Below are 19,055 nucleotides of genomic sequence, written 5' to 3'. Positions count from 1 at the left end.
TAGTAACATTGTGTCTTGCAGCAAGACGCTGCGCCATCTAGTGGACAAACTATGTAACACCAATACTGGAAATGCAGCCTAAATGAAGAATCAATATTCGGTTTTCCTTTACTAAATTTGTAATTATTTATCAGCCGTTATAATTGTAGTTACCGATAGTATGTGCGTGCCTGTGTGTGTGTGTGTGCGTGTGCATTTGTGTATATGTGTGCGTGCCTGTGTGTGTGTGTGTGTGTGCGTGTGCATTTGTGTATGTGTGCGTGTGTGCATGCGTGTGTCTGTGCATGTGGATGTGTGTGTGTGTGTTTATGTGTGTGTGTTTGTGACTCTGTGTCCGGAACCTACCAATCTCTCTAATGAAATGCAGTTCTTTGCGTTGAACACTAGATGTCATAACACTATGTGAAGCTGCTGTTTCTTCTGCTAAGAAGCCAAGTAGCCTGGAAAATCCAGACCCTGGTAATTTAGAAACATTAAGATTGTGCTCTTGGATTTCCAGGGTACCAAAGAAGAGTAACTAACAATGTTACATGTGTCGTCTTTGGCTGATTGAAGACCAGACATGCTGCTGCATTCTGAATTATTAAAGGAGAATTCCGGTGTGATATTGACCTAAAGTGTATTGAAACATGATACCGAGTGTGAACGTATGTCTCATAGCCCATCTTGGCTTGTCCCCTGCACTCCAAAATCTGGCGCTAGTTAGCCGATGCTACCAACAGCCTTTTCAATAGTGGTGCTTCGGCATCGGGCTAGCCATGCAAATAAATCACTGTTTTACACCCATTTACGAGGCTCAATGTATCTCCACACTTCATTGGTAGACTTCCGAGGGCCCTGACATTTAAAACGAGACATTGAGAACTTTGAAAAAGCACTGGTAGTTTACTTACAAGACGATTTATACAGACAGTATCTTCACGAAGTTTAGCGTTTGCAGCCATCTTGAATTTAGTCACGATAAGTCGAGCAACGAGTAAGAATGAACAGGTATGATAAGGGATCAGATTCCAAAAATAATTCAGTGGAAATGCATGGATTCCAGTTTCTTCAGTAGCAGCAACTGGAATCCATGCATTTCCACTGAATTATTTTTGGAATCTGATATATATCAGATAATATCACACCGGAATCTGATATATATCAGATAATATCACACCGGAATTCTCCTTTAACTGTGATGGTCTTACTACACAAGCAGGTAGGCTAGCTAACAATGCATTGCAATAGTCTGGTTTGGAATAAAACATTGCCTGCATAAGATGTGGTATACTCATGGACGGATTATGAGCCACTGGGCACAGCCCCCCCGAAGAAAAAATAACCCCTTAAATTATGACTTGAGTTTTGTGGAAAGAAATGGACAGATTGAGACTTGAAATATGACATAATGATCAACAGATTTAAGGCATCTTGCTGTGAAAAAAAGATGCCAATCACAAAGCATGATTATCACATAGTGTGACCTGTGTTGACTGGGCATCCCTGGGCATACTGTGTCAGATAAGGTATGATCTTCCTGATGTTGTAAAGGATAAACCAACATGGCTTTGTGACTGAAGATACATGCTCAGAGAAATATCGGTCATCAATTGTGACACCCAAGTTACGTGCCGATTTGGTTGGGGTCAGTACAGCTGAGCCAAGATGGATGTTGATCTGTTGAGGAATAACTGTATTAATTGGGAACACCAAAAGCTCCACTTGCGAGAGATTAAGCTGAAGGTGTCAATCTTTCATCCAAATTGAAATATCCCTGAGACATAAAGAAACCCGATCAGAAACAGTATCGTTATCAGGTGGGATTTAGTTCATTATAGCACACTTGCCTCAATACAGTAGGGCTAACTGAATAACTGTAGTTTTGCAGTCCACACCATGACAGACAAACTGAACTACTACACATATTAGTATGTGCAAGCTGTAATTATCATAATTAAAAGAAACACAAAACAGACAAAGTGAAGGAGGGACAAATAATTTAATTATTACTCAGAAATGGACTTCTCAGAGATTGTGGTCAGTTCTACAGAAGTCTGTTGACCAGGCTCCTCTGCCCTCTTGTCCAAAACGCTGACGCAGGGATGTCCGCGCAGGTAGAAACGGAGCGGCTTGGCCGCCCACTCCCCGTGGGACTCGATGCCAATGCGTGTGGAGGTCACCACCTCGCCCTCCTGCAGTGGTATCTCCCCAGGGTCCGTCTCCAGCCACACCTCGGCGTCGTCTGCCAGGTCCCTGCGGTCAAAGGCCCGGGGCACGTCTAGGGCCTGGCACAGTTTGGAGGGCCCGTTGCAGAGCTCCTTGTCCTTGAGGCTCCGCGAGCCCTCCCGCCTGCGGGCCCCTCGAAGTTGCCTCATCACTGTGTGGCCCTGCAAGGGCTCCAGTGCGCGCAGCAGCACTGCTGCTCCCTCCCCTGTGCAACACACACAGAAGCTAAACACACTCCACCACCGGTCAATGCATGACATTTACATATTGTTACATAGGTAAGCAAAGTGCTTTACAGTGAATGGGGGGAACCTCCCTCAACCACCACCAGGGCGGTGAGCCAGGCTCCATGGTGTCTCCTTCCTCCCAGTGTGTGTGTGTGTGTGGCTCCCAAACAAGTGTTCCAAAACCAATAATATTTAACTCATGACATCTGATGTGCCCTTTCTAATGAATAACACTCAGGAAAGGAAAATGCCACACAGAACAAAAGCAGCTGAATTCATCAGAGCTTTAGAAACCTTATGTAACCTGCGCCTGTGTTTGTTTTGCGGTAATGCTACATTAATGAAAATAACCTGCCATTGGCTCAACAGAGTTGGCAGAGTGTGGCTGGTTTACCCTGACTGGAGATGTTCATGCAGAGGTAGATGCCATAGATTGGGTAGACATAGATGGTGCCAGGTTTCATGAACATGGCCAGGTTGCGCTCCGTGCGCTTCCCGCCAGCCGAGTGGGAGGCCTTGTCCTCACCCCCCAGGTAAGCTTCAGTTTCAACCACTCTTCCCCTCAGCTCCTCCCCATTAGCACAGCGCCTCACCAGCACCTAATACACACACACACACACACTCAAACACCGCATGTTTACTGTTTGTGCATCCACTTTGTCTTTATAACATGTATTGTGTTGTTTTAGACTGGTGATGATATTGATGTACTGAGCTTCATAAGACATCACTTCAAGTGATATAAATTGACACAATCATCCCTGCTCATTGTAAACAACGTAGCCAGTAGATGGCGCATGTGAGCTGTGGCCTTTCTATCGTGAGTGGCTGAAAACATTTTAGACCAAAGCACAGGGACCAACAGAGTGTGAAAACCACAAGTCAGTCCTCACCTGCTGTGTGTTCACTATGATGGCTATGTGGGTTAGCTGTAAGAATGCACAGTCACACAAGGGGGAAGCACTAGCGTCACAACCTATTAAGCCAGACATTCCGTCCGGATGCCATCCCACAAGATTACTGTTTTCATAAATTTCCCCCCAACTCATCCAGGCATTGTTAAATTGAACACATAAACATGAGGGTTATTGTGCCGGAGGACCCTAATGGAAACTAAGGAATCGTGGCGCTGCCTGCTAATGAGGACTGTCTCCTTGCATTTAAATGAATGGTGATGTCTTGTTTGCTTGCTTTGGGCTGTTAGAGATTTTTCCAGGGCACACAAGTTCTGCATGAGGTGGTTCAAAGAGTGCTCAAAATTCAAGGACTTCCAGCATCAATCTATTTTTAGCTTGCATAAGTGATGTTTTGAGTCTAATGATAAGAATGGCCACGGCAGACATATTAAATATGAAGATTTGTTTTCTTGTTTAATCTTTACATGCTTATCAGTAGTGCCCAGTAACAACCCATGTAGCCTACACTTACACCTACATTCTCAAATCACAGTTCTACATAATGGCACCGTGATATATTAATTTCGGTAGGCTAATATTGCAATGCTGTCACAATAAAGCTTGTTCCTCACCTTGCCAATAAGGGCTTTGGCTAAGCAGACACAGGGCTGGTTGAAAAACTCTTGTCCCAGTTTGAGACCATTACTTTCACATGAAAAGTACTGACTCTTAAAATTATGTTCAGCATCGGCCCCGTTTGACTTGTCCACAGACTGCCTCCCACGTTTTAATACTGTCGACTGTGTGTCAGTCTTGTGTTCAACTGAGGCTGATTTTCTCTTGCGAGCTGGCATGTCAGGCAATGACAAGTAACTTCACTACCCAGACAAGGTTAACAATTCCTCGATTAAATGGCCAAACTACAACCCAGTGTTTTAATACTGCTTGACTGACCAACGGTCGTGAATCTTGCGTAACGTTATTGCAATTGCCGGTCAGGGATTGTTGCAATTTGATACTCCAGGTTTTACTGAATCGAGTTTCCGATATAAAACTGAACGAATCTCCACTCGGGTAAAACCTAAGACTAGCCTACTACTCTTAGCATTTTAATACGCTAGCAAAGACTGTTCACCATGAAATGTAGCCTAATTAAAGCGAATCTAGTTAATGTTCATCGGCATTCTGTTCTGTTTCAATTTAATCGAACCAAAACAGTTTTTGTAGCCTATCCTTGTAAAAATTGCTGGTCTGCAATTAAAACGCTTCGACTCAAGCACGGTTGAGTGTTTGTTATTGTATGTGCAGTGAATGCTGGGTATTTCCTTAAAGAGCCCGTGACAAATTTAGGCTACTGTTGATAGTCTGATGTGTGCCGTGGAATTTTGAGGGACCCTATGGCTACGTTTTTGAAGAGACTCATGAAGGCTAGGGGTATTTTACGCGTCAGTGACACAGTGTCTTCACTAATAACTGTTTAAGTAGTCAGAGATTTACGTTTCTTTCTTTTTTTCTTTTTTTAAAAAAAAAAAATCTGGTCTTTAGTGGGCCACCATTGAATTCTCTGTTTGATTCATTCCATAATGTGAAGCAGAGCTCCTTCTGAGGGCAAGCTCGCCACAATAGTTCTCTGCACGCCTCATTAGCCCACCTTTCTCTGCCTCATTAGTCAGGTAGTGTAGTCCCACTCTTGAAATTAGTTATAAGGTGAGGCTCTATTTTCTGAAGTAGCCTACTGGCTTTGATGAGTCATGAAATGGTTTTGTTGACAGGTAAACACAAGCACTGTGTGCTTGATCGCTTTGATGATTTTGACAGACCTCTGGCTTTACTTGACTTCCTGTGAACACCAAGACCAAGGTGAGACAGATGTGCTACTGAACGTCTGGCTCATTTCCCAATCTGGTCTCTGGGGACAACCCAAGTAGGGTTGCCTCAGGACTGGAAAAGAGGCTAGGGCCTCTGGTCTATGGATCTCCCACAGACCTCTTCTTAAACTCTGCCAAGGCAGCTTTGCACATGGGAAACAGGGGCTTTTAAGTGGCTGCAGCAGGTTACATAGCAACGATCAGCCACAGAAGGGCAAACAGGACTTGCTACTGGAACACCATTATAATGAATTAATTTCTTCTTTGAGAGAGGATGACATATTAGATTGCAGATTAAGGACTCCTGTGCCTCTGCATTTATGAACTGTTCCATTGTTTGCATATTCTTTGCTCTCTAATATTTTTGTGTCAGAGACAGGCTTTTATTTGTATCTAGATGAAACAAGCAGTCACAAAACCACCTTAATGACAGAGTCCATAATTGTGGCGAAAGTTGTTGGTATTTCAGTTCAACAGCCAATCAAACACACCTTTCTCTGTTTCTCTTTTTCGGTCCTGAAACAAGGTGATGATTGGCTGGAATTGTTTATGGCTTGGTCCAAGCTATGTTTCCCCGGTTGCATAACCAGGCCTCTCTCTCTCTTTTTTTTTAATGTACACAGTACAGTATAAACAGTAAACAAAAATATAGATAGGATTAGAATAGTGGACTGGACCTTTAAGGCTGTCTGTCCTTCAGACATCGGCTGAACAAATGGTGAGGGGTCATGTGGAGAGGTTTGAGTGACAGAGGATGATCTGGTTGTTTGGGTGTGAAGTGAACCGAGTAGCCCCTACTCTTGGGTCAGAGGTAGACAGAGCGCTGGAGGCCGGCCAGCGAGAGCTGCACTTTCAGGGATTGCTGGGCTCATGTGTAATGGGTGCTGAAATAGGCAGGGGGCACGCGGGAGGTTTCTCGTGGGGAAGCTGACACCATCCAGTAACCCAAGGATGCTATAAACATTCCAAGATGGAATACTTGCCCAGCTCGCTTTTATGATGTCATGGCAACTGTCCCTGTGTAACTTTTATCACTTGCTATTGGGTTATCTTATGACACAGATTTAGACAGCCATAAATTAACAAGTGTGTCCCCCCACTTATACTTTTACAGTGTGTCCCCACATTTACTTCCATTTCAGTGTGTAAGATTTGCAGAGGAACATTCCAAATAATCACATAGAACCAATATGATTGCCATAAACCCACTGGGGGGGCAACTTAAGTCTTCTTTTTTGTGTAGGAGGTAGTGTAGTGTACTCAAAAATAGCCGTGCTGCTTTGGTTCACTATAAGTGCCTTATGGCTTCTGGCTGTGGGACATATGGGTGGGAACCAGACTCAAAAATCCGCAGGAGTGCAGCGCAGCACAGCCTGGGAAAAGGCCAGGGATGGCTGGCTGATTGTGTCATACGTACAGTGTGTGGTGTCGGCTGCCGACTTCGGAGCCATTGTTGTAATGCTTTGGCTGCGATTCACATGAGTGTCAGCAGATCGGCTGGCAGGCTGGTCGCGGTCTGGCAGACGCTTCCATCATCAGCCAGTGATGAGCTCGGGCCTGGGCTCCTGATTTCTGGCACACCAAGCTCTGATAATACTCCTCTGTAGGGGCGTCAAGGACTCCAGAGGGACCCACACACGCATCACAAACACAAACACACACGCGCGCACATACACACACACACACACACACACACACAGCTGCTCTCCACCATACCACATCCTCAAACACATCAGTATGTTTAACTGACTGGGTTGGGTTGCCAACTATCATTTTCTATTGAATCCCCCCCCCCCCCCCCCCCCACACACACACACACACACACACACACACCACCCCCATGGGTAATGACATTAACTTTGATCTGCTATTTGCTAAACCTGGGAATCTTGTCGAACCTGAAACACCTGACTTGAGACTAGTCTTGCCAGGTCAAAAATTGTGACTGGATCCCCTCATACACTCAATGTTTAAATGTGTGTTTTTTCCGACATCATCAGATGCCTGATATGAACAAGCCTGAAAGATTTATGAGGCAAGCCTTAAAAAGAGATGAAAGGAAACCTGACCTTGCCGCTGGTGCAGGTGTGTTCGCCCAATAGTGGACGGTGCTGCTAACGTGATTATTATGATTTAAGTGTGTAAACACACACAGATGGCAGGGTTCCATGCATCTCAGGCCATAGCAGACAGACTGTGGGACGGATTTTGTCTGTAGTCATCATGAAATAGTTTGTAAATAGTTGTCCTCTGTGTCTGTACCTCTGTCTGTATGTAGTATAGACATCCTTGAACTTTTAATTGTTCAGTGTCCTCTGTGTTTGTGCTTCTGTCTGTATGTCTAACGTCCTTTTTAATTGTACAGTGTCCTTGAGTGAATTAAGGCGTTAGGCGCTTATAAATAAAATGTAGTAGTCATGTACAGTAGTTGCTATTGTACAGGCAAGGTTCCCACCAGATTGGTCAGACTAAAGCTGCATTCAGACATCCTTCGATTCACTTGTTGCACATCACTGGTCATCTCAAAAGCTGTGATTAGTTGAACTTTGTTGCATCGCTACATCATCGTTACATCACTGTTAGTCTCTTCCTGTGCTGTAAGGTCAGGGCTGTTGTGGAATCAGATGCTACCTGGAAACTAAGGCAGGGGTGCAGGGCTGATTAGGAGTCTTAAATAATGCATGTCTTTCATCACACTTTCCATATCTGTTTTGTTTCATCTTGCACTATTGTCATGTGTTCAGGAGCTGGCTCATATAACAACACACCAGCCAAGAAGACTGATCATCATGTGTTTCCAGCCATCACAGGATATGATGACATTGATGATTGAAAATATTCCATCCTATTCAATACCTCAAGGTAGAATTTTTCTCTATGCCAAACATCATTTTTGCTTTGCTGAGAATTATTTGAGGGCAGACAGTGGAAGCTTTGGGATGGCTGTGTCTTCTAACACCATAAGTTGTGTTTGCCTCACTGAACCTTTTCTAAATTTAACCTGATATCTCCGTCAGCTGACAAACAGAACCAGGCGTTACTAATCACAGATTCCACAGCTACTGCTTTGGTCCTAACACACACACACACACACACACACTCTCTCTCTCTCTCTCTCTCTCTCTCTCTCTCTCTCTCTCTCTCTCTCTCTCTCTCTCTCACTCTCTCACTCACTCTCTCACTCTCTCTCTTTCTCTATCCACAGTCACTGCTTAGGTTCTAACTCTCTCTCTCTCTCTCTCTCTCTCTCTCTCACTCACTCACTCACTCACTCTCTCTCTTTCTCTATCCACAGTCACTGCTTAGGTTCTAACTCTCTCTCTCTCTCTCTCTATCAATATGTCTATCTTTCTATCTATCTATGCCTTTCTCTCCCTCTATCTATTTCTCTTTCATTACCTTTCTTTGTCCATCTATCCATCACTCATCTATCTTTGTCTGTTGTTCTCTGTATCCCTCTCTCCATTGCTTTCTCACACACTAAAGCTCTCTTTCTCTATCTATCTGTCTCTCCCTCCATCTCTGTTTCTCTCTATCCCTCTACCCCCCCCTTCTCTTTCTCTCTCTCTCCCGCTCTATCACCTTCACACACACACACACACACACACACACACACACACACACACACACACACACACACACACACTACAGCTCTGTTTGCACAACTTATTAACCTATTATCCACAAAAGTGGCTAACTTTTTGGCTCTCCTTCCATTGTGAAAATGTATTGACATGGATTGACTTCAGAAGCTTATTTTAGTGCAGCGGGGCCGCTCTTTCACTGCTTCTCTCATCCATCCCATTTTCGCCTTGCTTCGCTATACGCTTCTATTTTCACGAGGGAAAATAGGACAGCCATTGTAGTCCTTTCAGCTGAGCGCCAAGTGCAGGAACATTCTTTACGCAGTGTATCTAGGGATTCCTTATGCAATTATCCTTCTGCAGAAGTACTTCATTTTATTTCTATTCAGCTGGCAGCAGTCTCCATGTGACTGTGAGAATTTTGTTAAAGGCTTTTGGAATACATTGTTCAGCAGGAACCAAAAATACCTACAAAAATACCTACACCTAAAAATTAAGGCTTTGAACCGGTTCATGGAACAATTGAATGTTAGGAGCAAAAACAAAACCAGAACCTTTATTTTTTTAATGTTGAATAGAACGTGTATTTGAAATAATGGTAACTGGTTAATAACGTTATTTATTTTGTTATTAAAATTGAAAATTGAAAATATTTTATTCTTGATAACAGGTGCAGAGTTTACGCATGTCTGGATGCCTGAAGGCAGTGAACTGTGTCTCTATAAAGTTAACCTTAAAAGTGAAATGTGTCTATTTGCAACCAGAGCAGTAAATATTGTGCTGTGTTATATGTCGGTCTTAGAGATCAACTTAATTCATGTTTGAGTCTATCATGTAAACCAGTGTTTCCCAAACTTTTTTTCTGGGGACCCACTTTTTAAAAATGACAGACTATCGCGACCCAACTCGTGACTGTGGTAGTTAACAAACTACTGTAGATCCTAATAGAAAGCTGTTAGCTTTCCTAAGCTATATAAGGTATAAGCTAGGGGTATTACACAACATAAACTGTCACTAGGCTATGCTGGCGACCCAAATGAAATCTCCTACGACCCACCTGTGGGTCGCGACCCAGTCTTTGGGAACCAATGATGTAAACTGATTTTGAAAGTCGCCAGCTAGCTACAGTATGTTCTTTATACAAATTCACTGATTGAGGCTAATGGTAAGTCTGTTTTTGCCATATAGGCTAACTTTTCATAAAGGTTGTAGCCATATTCCTGTTACAGTAATTATTTGTGTAAGCTATACTATTGTATGCTGTTTAGTACATTTTTGTTGTTGTTTGACAATAAAAGACCTTGCAAGCAACCAATGTCTTCATTCGTTGGCTACAAAGAAAAAGCCTAAATGTATAAAAGCTTATGAGAATTGTGAATTATGATAAGTACATCCAGAGGCGGACAGAGTACACAGCTTCATTACTTGAGTAAAAGTACAGATACCCTTTGCTAAATTTTACTCAAGAACAAGTAAAAGTACAACAGTCAGATGTCTACTTAAGTACTTGAGTATCAAGAGTACAAGAGTAGCCTACATTTTCTAAATATTGCATTACTACTACCACAGTGCTTACATTTATGCTGATAGGCTGTCCCAATCAGTGACGCCTGCACAATCCAATCACATTTGAGAGGGAAACAACAAATTGAGGGTTTCCGAGATTTTTCTTTTTTCCTTTTTTTTTAGAAGTAGTAACGGGTACTCGTGTACAATATTTGCCTCTCAAATGTACTTGAGTAAAGTCATGAGTACTCCCCAAAAATGATACTCGAGTAAAGTACAGATCCCTCAGAATTGTACTCAAGTACTGTACTAAATGTACTCCATTACTGTCCGGCTCTGAGAACATCACAGTCTACAACCTACAATGTAGTCCCTACTCTGAATGCCTCACTAATAGTTTCTGTCCATTGTTGATATGAACCTGCACTGTTCAGCAACCTGTTCAGTTCAACACTCTGAACTAGCTTATATTGGTTGTGTCACATCATATGAAACAAGTGTGATCAATTTTGAGTAGTTGTGTTTACAGTAACATTTGACATCTGTGTTCTATTTCTTTACCTTTTGCCACTCGTGCATCAAGTGCATCACAATGAAAAATGTGTCTTATTGCATGAGAATGTGTTTAGAGTTTTGCAAAAAGAGTCTATGAGATCTACAAATTGTGTTTTATATGCAAAAACTGTTTAAGGTTTTGCCAAAAGAGGGATCGATTCAATAAATGTGTTCAGGCAACTGATAATTTGGTTCAGAGAATGGAGTTTAGTGTTTTAGCAATTGTGAAAAACAAGTTAATTCAAATTCAGTTACTCATATTTTGTATTTTAACATTGCACATAACCCTACATAGAACTTTATTAACCTTTTTTTTATTTGGTCCTAACCGGTTTGGGAACAGTAGTTTTAAGGTGGAATGTGAAACCGCAAACGTTAAAATATTGATTCTACTTGGAACAATCAATATTTAGGCAGCTGATTTATGAAACATCTTTTGGACTATTATGGAGATAATGTCCTCTCTAAAGACTGCACAGTCTTGTAAACTATGTGTCTCTAAGTGCAGGTCTTTGGATGTGAGCTGACAAGAAAGTCATTATCAAAGAAAGAGGGTGATGCATGTCTTACTTCTGTGGTGACATCTTCTCATTAATTCCATCTGTTGGATGTGATGAATGTTTAATGTGGCATCATTAATGTTTAATGGCTCTTTTTTCCTTCTTTTACTCAGGGGTGGTGTGCAGGTGACCTGGGATATGGACATGGTGCTGGGTGGTGCTGTGCGGTGTGGAGGTGTGTGGTGGTGCTGGGTAGTGCTGTGTGGAGGTGCAGGTGGAGGAGGAGAAGGTGAGTTCCTCCCTATCTGCTTGGTAGGAGTTCTGACAAATGCACCTTTGGTAATCTCACACACACACACACACACACACACACACACACACACACACACTTCTGGCAGTCTGTTTGAGAAGAAGGAGAAACAGCTGGCTGACCTGCCTGTGCTTATTCATTCTTCTCCAAGGGTAGGATCCAGCTACACACACACACACACACACACACACATACACATACTCTTTCTTTCTCTCTCTCTCTCTCTGACACACACACACACACACACACACACACACACACACACACACACACACACACACACACACACACTTACACACACATGAAAAAATGCACTCAAGCCCTATTAAATAGCCTAGACAGGAATGTGGACTGGTATGTTTGGATGGTTGGGAGATATCAGATCCAAGGTTGAAAGGAAACAATGTGTTGAATGTTGCGGAAATTGAAGACATATGCATTTTGTTCTCGCGGTGCTGGCACATTCCCCTCTTAAAGCATTTGAATGTCATCCTCTGCAGAGGCTCCAAAGAGAATGCATTTGTTAGTCAAATCGGTTTGCAGAGACAGGCTGGGACTTATTGTCTAGATCAGAACCTGGCGCGTAGGAGCTGCCACTGCCGACCCCCCACACCCACCCTCTCCGACCACACAGTCTCTGGCTGTCTCTGATAACGGCCCTCTTTCTGAATGAGGGGAGAGGTCCACTCAGCACTCCCTGCTTAATCTTTAACCCTCTTGTTTGTCTTCCCAGCTGCCCCAGGCTGCTTTGCTTGATATTGCCGCCTCTTTGAGAGGGCCAGAGTTTCCCCCTTAAATGTTTTATGCTCCTCAGTGCTTTTGTTCAGAACATGCAGTGGAGCTGTGTTTAATTAACATGATTAAAGGATATTGGATGTCTGCGTGCATTAAAATTTCATGACCCTTGGCCATCGTTATGACTTCTTTAACTTGTTATGCGTATGCCGCTAGACAGATGGACATTCACACTGATACAGTGGCACTTTTACTTCCCATGTCAGTATAATGTGATTACAGTTGTGTAATAACTTGAATTGCTGCATGTGCGCCACTGAGGTTTTGGGGCAGGAGCGGAGGCACTTGACATCAAGGCAGCTAGCCGCACTATGCATGCGTGCAGCAGCTCCTGGCTGCGGTCCAACAACATAACTGGTTTTCTGATGAGTAGAAAAGGAACAATGGTTCACAGACAGTCGTGTGGTGACAGAACTGGGGACCTGGGCAGCCTGGCTCCTGGAGCTCCCGTGGTTGCGCTGTACACTCCTGTGTGCGCGGCGTTATTGGAGCATGTCAGCACAATCCACTGCCTGCTGACCCTCCAGTTCAACACGCCACACTACAGTATGAAGCTGCCTCCTGCCTCTGAATTATTCATGGCCCAGGGCTGAGTCAGTTAGTTGCACAAGGAGGAACTATAAGCGAGATATTGAGCAGGTTTGTCCCTGCTTAGCACTTCTTGCAGATTGATTTCGATGCATGATCAAGATTCAATGTGGGGTGCAGCGCTCTCGTTTTTTCCCGTTGCTCTCTTCCTCTGTTTATTTGTGTAAGAACGCTGCTGTTTTCAGAGCAGGGGCTCAGATGGAAATGACATTCCGTGAGTCTGTTCAGGCTCTGATGGTTCTCTCTGTGCCGTGGCACAAGCCTTTCAAAAAAGCATCAAACTGCCACTCACGGTGACAAATCAGCGGCTTGTGGACATTCGTCAGTCCTTGGTGAGAGCTGTTAAGGGAGGATGACAGCCGCCTAAGCGTCGGGCTTTGGAAAGCGACGGAGAGAGTAAGAGAGCTGCACCCCACTTTTCTGGTCAGCTGGCCTGCTGAGGAAACACTTTATGGGCCAGCTGCCTCGGCCCCCGGGTTGAAATGCGGCTCTCGTGCAACACTCTTCTCCGCTCTGCCGCTGATGAATGCCGTTTCAGGGGATTCTGAGTGCTCTCCCAGGTCTGCTTGCTGCAGATCCAGCGTGGTCTGTAGCCCAGCTTAACCCCCCTCTCTTTACCCTCACCACCCCTCTCCTGGATCCACAGGGGCCCCAGTGTAGACCACATTAATTACTACTGACCTATGGTATATTAATCAGCAGCTCCCAGTAGACCCCCTCACATCTCATTGCACACCTTTGGAACCTGTGCACCGTGCTCTAATGCATCTTCTGAGAAAATTAATTTAGTTTGGATCCCTATTTGATTTTGCCAGCAGAACCAGAGCAGTTCATGTTCCAGGTGCCATCATCATGGTGTGTGTGTGTGTGTGTGTGTGTGTGTGTGTGTGTGTGTGTGTGTGTTTTAAATTTATGGCTGGAAACTCCAGGCAGAGCGCTGGTTGACGCCAGGGACGCCTCGTGCTAAAACGGCCTCTCTGTTTGGGCAGCCATTCTCCTGTCGTGACGCGATGGCGGGCCGTCCTTGCCTGCGTGCCTGGGAAGAGTGACTCAGAGTCGGTGCAGAGGAGGGGATGCTAGGCAACCTGCTGCTCACCCGCCCCCTCCCCCCTGTTCAGCAGCTTACATCTCCGAGGCCCGGGCTGCATGGCTCTCCCACTCACCATGGAACTTCAATCACAGCCGTGAAGGCCACATTTTGATCTCCTGCAATGTTACAACCTGACTCTCTTTATGTCATACGTGTCCCTGGCAGTGCAAGAAGCAGGACACAGACTGATGCTGATATTTTGAGGAATGGAGCTGTAACTGCTTTTTCATCAGAATGGTGCTCTGCTGAGCTCTTTGCTGCATTATTGTGAAATGGGTTGAATAAATTGCTTTCTCTCTCTCACACACACACAGAAACACACACACTCTCTCTCTCTCCTTCAGTGGCTCAGTAAGAAGAAGTCTTGGCCTTTGGTGTGCTGCAGTGTTGACACATGTCTCTGAAAGTGAAACTGTCACAGGAGAGTGCCTCCATTTCTGGGGAGCGGATGTCTTGAGCGGTGCCTGGCCCCTGGGCTGCTGTTTTCCAGGAGTCATATTCAGAGACGTCTGCAGACGGCAGACGTTGCCCGTCGTCACCTCCCGATTCCTCTGCCTTCTGCACCTCCTGCTTTTCAGCAGGCAGCTCCCCTCTGTCAGGATGAACTTTCACCAGGAACATGATGGAATGGCCGAGCCCCTCTCATTTAGACAAAACAGAGTTCTCAGTCTCCAAGGGGGGAAGAAGCACTGTTCACACCCATCGTCTGCCTTTACATCATACTTTCTGCACTGGTGCTTACAAAAAAGGAAGTGAACCACTGCGCTCTCCCCACATTTGCAGAACTTAGTTTTCAGGTGGGTATGTGGGATGCAGAGGCATTAGCTAAGAAAGGCTACTGATATTTTGAGGATAGAATAGAATAGAAAGACTTCATTGTCATTGTAAGCAGAGCAAACAACAGAATTAGAGGTGCACTTCTAATTTGTGTCAAATGAAATTAGAATTTAAAAAGAAAAACAGGTAACAACACAAGGTAACAATACATTGTGCGAGACTAAACGTAAAAGAGTGCATACATATGTACTGGATGCCAGTAGGATATGGCAGTACCTCTGTGTAACACAGTTAACCCCAAAGGTTTGATCTCAGTGGAACAGGTAGTGAGAGCCACTTCTGATAGATTTTCCTCTGAGACTTCTATGCCCTCTGGATCTCAGCCTGCAGAAGTCCAAGCCTCACAATAGACAAATCACCATCACTGCACATAGCCCTATCTAATACTTTAATTGTTAAATTAGATTGGGAACACAACACTGTAACTAAGTATGGGTGATATGAGCTGTGTGATGGATGGTGTGGTGATAGATTTAGTGAAGGTGCCAGAGGAGTGACAGCCGTATTTGGAGAGTAAGCCCTCATAATTAGGATGGATGAGCACACAGCCATGGGAGCATACTGGGAAAGTCCCTGGAGGCAAATATGGTGAGAATGTCAATGATGTCTGAGAGGGGAAAAAAAAATGTCACTATGTCACAGAATGTAAATTTGATTTCTTTTGTCTTGGGCATTAGCTATCCACTGGTGAGGTAACCTGCTCCCGAAGGTTAATTATTTTGCCCCTTCATTTTTAACCTCCTGGATACTTACCCTGTGGGGGTTTAGATCTACGGTTAGGTTAAACATTTGTGCATATACCCAAGGTTTGTTCTGTTTCTCTTTGAAGACAACTAACTTCTGTTATTTATTTATTTATTTAGTATTTTATGTTATTTCTTGATTAAACTATCTCATGGTGGTTGTCTGATTTGTTCCTATTGTTTTTATGGTAGCCAACCTCTTTTCAACATCATCATGTGACATTCATATATCTGAAAAGGCCAGTCTGACATGTGTACTTGTATGTATGTAGTGTGTGTGTGTGTGCGTGCGCGCGTGTGTGTGAGTGTTAACATTGATTTTTTTACGCCTAGCCTATAGTTTTTATTTTTTTTACGCCTAGCCTATATAGTGCGCCTTGGATATATTATATAATATTGTAGGCTACATGATTAATTCCCTGTTAAATGCAGTGCTGGTCTACGTATTAAGATTAAACGGATGTATAGGGTTTGCCAGGTAACTTTAACAAAACAGCTCGTAGATCGTTATAGGTTTGTTAACCCACAGACTTCCATGTCCCGACTCCCAAGCTCAGCAGAACAAGGTTTTCTTGCTTAGTCACGCCCGTACTCATGGGTGTGTTGAGCGAAGAAACACCTCCTAGGTCTATGCCGATTGGTGTTTGCATTTGACAGGCTTGTCCTTCAACATAACTATTCTCCGTGACCATGGGCGGGGCGCACAGTCGGCTGTGGAGAAACTGAATTACCGGCAGAAGACGCAAACTTACCCTGCCTGATCTTTCGTGTGTGGGAATGTACCGGACACTGCGTGGGAAAGTAGGGTCCCACAAGTATATTTCGGGAATGTCTAAAGGTTTGGACCCTCATCATAGAACGTAGTTTTGGATCTGTCGGCTTACGTGTGCTGCTTGGGACAGATTTGAATTGTTTTTCCTACCCAGAATGAAGTGACACTGCATTATTCATTCTCTGGATCTCTAAAATCAGGCTCCACAGAGCATATACAGAGACTATCGTCGATTCTAGAAGACCTTAAGGGTAAGTGTCCATTCTGTTGCGTTTTTCAGATGGTAATCGAAGCGCATTTAAAGCACCATATGCATGACTGGCGCATGCGAATGTAAGCGTAACATTCCGAACGGAGTAGGTTATCGATTTGACTTTGGAGTTTAATTGAACATAGGCCTACCTGATAGGCTACGTAATGATAAATATGGGGTAATAACCTGTATTTCTTATTTGGGATTTTGTATTTGATAGAGCAAGTGATTTGCTGCATAGCCTGTCACTACAAGAGTTAGTTTGAAGCTTGGGTGAATGTGATGCAGTTTGAGCAGAAAAAACACCGCTGTCCTTCAAAGGTATATCGTTCGTTCTCCTACGTAGCCTACAAGCTCCTGTAGTGTCATTTGTAATAAACCATTCACAAAAAATAGCCCATAGGTCTATTCAAAATGCCCACTTGTTTTCTCTAAATTCTATGAACCGGTCTACCGATACGCAGAAATCACATGATGTGAAGAAAACGCGTGTATGTGTTGTGTTGTAGCTCACTCCGCGGCCAAGCCTGTCAGTACTCATGAGTGATAATGTGCGATATTGCCTTCTAGGCTGCAGAACGAGCGAGGTTTCCGTTTTACTGTGAATTTTAATATGTCTGCGATGTTAAGCGCAGCTGAAGTCGCAACTTTGAAGTGGTGTGATTTATCATTATACACCTTTAGCGTGCCTCTCATGATGAGTAACTGAAATACCTCGTCTCCATCTCCGTTATGCGCATCATCCCTTCACCATCTATAACACTAGTGGTCTAGTGACCCCTTTACACGTTTGGTTTAGTCAGAGGAGACATTTTCATAATTTGTTATGTGTCATGCTCATTGCCCTTACTGCCGTATTCTTGCTTATTCAGAGGGCCGTTGTTTCTTGAGCACAATTATGTTGGAGTTTCGGCAAATGTCATGAGAATGATATGTGCACTTATCAAAACTTGAGAATATCTTGTGATATCATGTCACAGCCCTTGTTAGACTGCTTCTTAACTTGGATTACCGATTTTGCATGTTTATATTATAATTTTATTTATTATTAATGATGAACCACAAATGCAAATGTAGTTACTTCAGTAAAGTTTCAGTAACATAACAGTCCTTCATGTTAATTTATGAGGCTGTCTAGGCCCTGGCCTGATTTGGCACACAGCTTCAACCCAAGCCCCTTTGTGCTTCCCAAATATTATCTCATGGAGGCAGGTCAGTTGGGAGGCTGATGTCAGGGCACCAATAAAGCTGGAGGTATGACGAGTGGTAGACAGTCACCACCATAGTCGTCACACACACACAAACACACACACACAAACACACACACACACACAACGGAGACCACAGCTCTGCCAGCTGGACATGAACACCAGTAGTCCACAAAGAAGGATGAGAACGAGAGAGAGAGAGAGAGAGCTGAGGGCAGGGAGAGACAGAATGTTTGGCAGTGCGCACACAGAGAGATCCAGAGCTGCTGTTGAAGGGAGCAGGTGGACTATTCAGGCCACACTTAACTGGTATGTGGTTGCTGCAGTGGTTGAGTGAGAGTGAGCTCTCTCTAGTCATGCCTGCATGAGTCATGCTGCTGTATATGTCTGTCTGTCTGTCTGTCTGTTGCGCTGTCTACTTGCCTGTCTGTCACTCTGCCTGGCCAAGAGAGTCAGACAGACAGTCCATAGCTTAGCATTGATAGCATTGATGCTAACACGACTGAACAGCAGTTAAATCCAGCCTGAGTAGGCAGGAAGGGAAAGAAGGAAGGACAAGGGGAAGGAAGAAAACAAGAGCACATGAGAGCCACCACTGGTGTGAGCGGGTGACAGAGGCCACAGGCTCCTGACTCACACCGCATCATGGCACTGAGGCCTGGAATGTCATTCTTTTATTGAGCATTCCATTCTGTCCTCTCTCAATACAGCGATGATGATGCATCCTCTGTGCGGAAGTGGGGAAAAAAAAATAAATAAATAACAGGCAACAGTGTTCCTGGAATCAGCGGTGACGAAATCACAGAGTGCTCCCCTCAGCTTGTGGTTTTGGCCTCCCTGAAAGTGTGCTAGATGGGCGAGGGCTTAAAAACTTCCATGTGTGCCGAGATAAATACCATCTTCTCGAGGTTGCCAACGTGCGTGTAATACCAGCAACAGCAAACATGCCTCCATATTGTACTGTACTGAATTGTTTAAAAAGGTCCATTGCTGCTTAAAGCTTTCGTGAGTCGCTGAATATGTGCTACAGTAGTAATAGAAAGGGTAGTGTTAAAGCAGAGAAGAGGGAGTTGAATGCAAAGCTGACTACATCCGCTGGCAAGCTTTTGACAGCA

At 44.1% G+C, this 19,055-nt stretch overlaps 2 protein-coding genes across 8 annotated transcripts in view; one reads left to right on the top strand and one right to left on the bottom strand.

The window, feature by feature from the left end:
* Window positions 1-1,962: 1,962 nt before the first annotated feature.
* mpg (N-methylpurine DNA glycosylase) lies at window positions 1,963-4,617 on the bottom strand. 2 transcript variants are annotated; one of them, XM_042087564.1, is made up of 4 exons: window positions 3,964-4,617; window positions 3,329-3,364; window positions 2,830-3,034; window positions 1,963-2,413 (listed from the first exon to the last, which is right to left on the bottom strand). In XM_042087564.1, exons 1-4 carry the CDS (start codon window positions 4,183-4,185, stop codon window positions 1,989-1,991), a joined length of 888 nt encoding a protein of 295 aa, XP_041943498.1. In that variant the 5' UTR covers window positions 4,186-4,617; the 3' UTR covers window positions 1,963-1,988. The 2 variants fall into 2 exon arrangements, with proteins under 2 accessions (XP_041943498.1, XP_041943499.1); XM_042087565.1 differs by lacking the exon at window positions 3,329-3,364.
* An 11,811-nt stretch (window positions 4,618-16,428) lies between these two features.
* Window positions 16,429-19,055, top strand: part of rhbdf1a (rhomboid 5 homolog 1a (Drosophila)) — a 42,012-nt gene continuing 39,385 nt past the window's right edge. For all 6 annotated transcript variants that reach the window (XM_042086563.1, XM_042086561.1, XM_042086559.1 and 3 more), the window contains exon 1: window positions 16,429-16,730. The gene's annotated coding sequence lies outside the window, so the exon portion shown is untranslated. The remainder of the gene's footprint in view (window positions 16,731-19,055) is intronic.

The sequence above is a fragment of the Alosa sapidissima genome, chromosome 3 (assembly GCF_018492685.1).
Source record: "Alosa sapidissima isolate fAloSap1 chromosome 3, fAloSap1.pri, whole genome shotgun sequence".
Taxonomy (NCBI): Eukaryota; Metazoa; Chordata; class Actinopteri; order Clupeiformes; family Clupeidae; genus Alosa; species Alosa sapidissima.
This window is presented reverse-complemented; position numbering and strand designations above follow the sequence as displayed.

Bases quoted from the DNA above. Each gene is read 5' to 3' on its own strand.
- mpg (XM_042087564.1), bottom strand. From the start codon at position 4,185: ATGCCAGCTCGCAAGAGAAAATCAGCCTCAGTTGAACACAAGACTGAC. The intron at 3,365-3,963 runs GTGAGGAACAAG...GCATTCTTACAG, and splicing joins CCAAAGCCCTTATTGGCAAG to CTAACCCACATAGCCATCAT. The intron at 2,414-2,829 runs GTAAACCAGCCA...TGTGTTGCACAG, and splicing joins CATGAACATCTCCAGTCAGG to GGGAGGGAGCAGCAGTGCTG.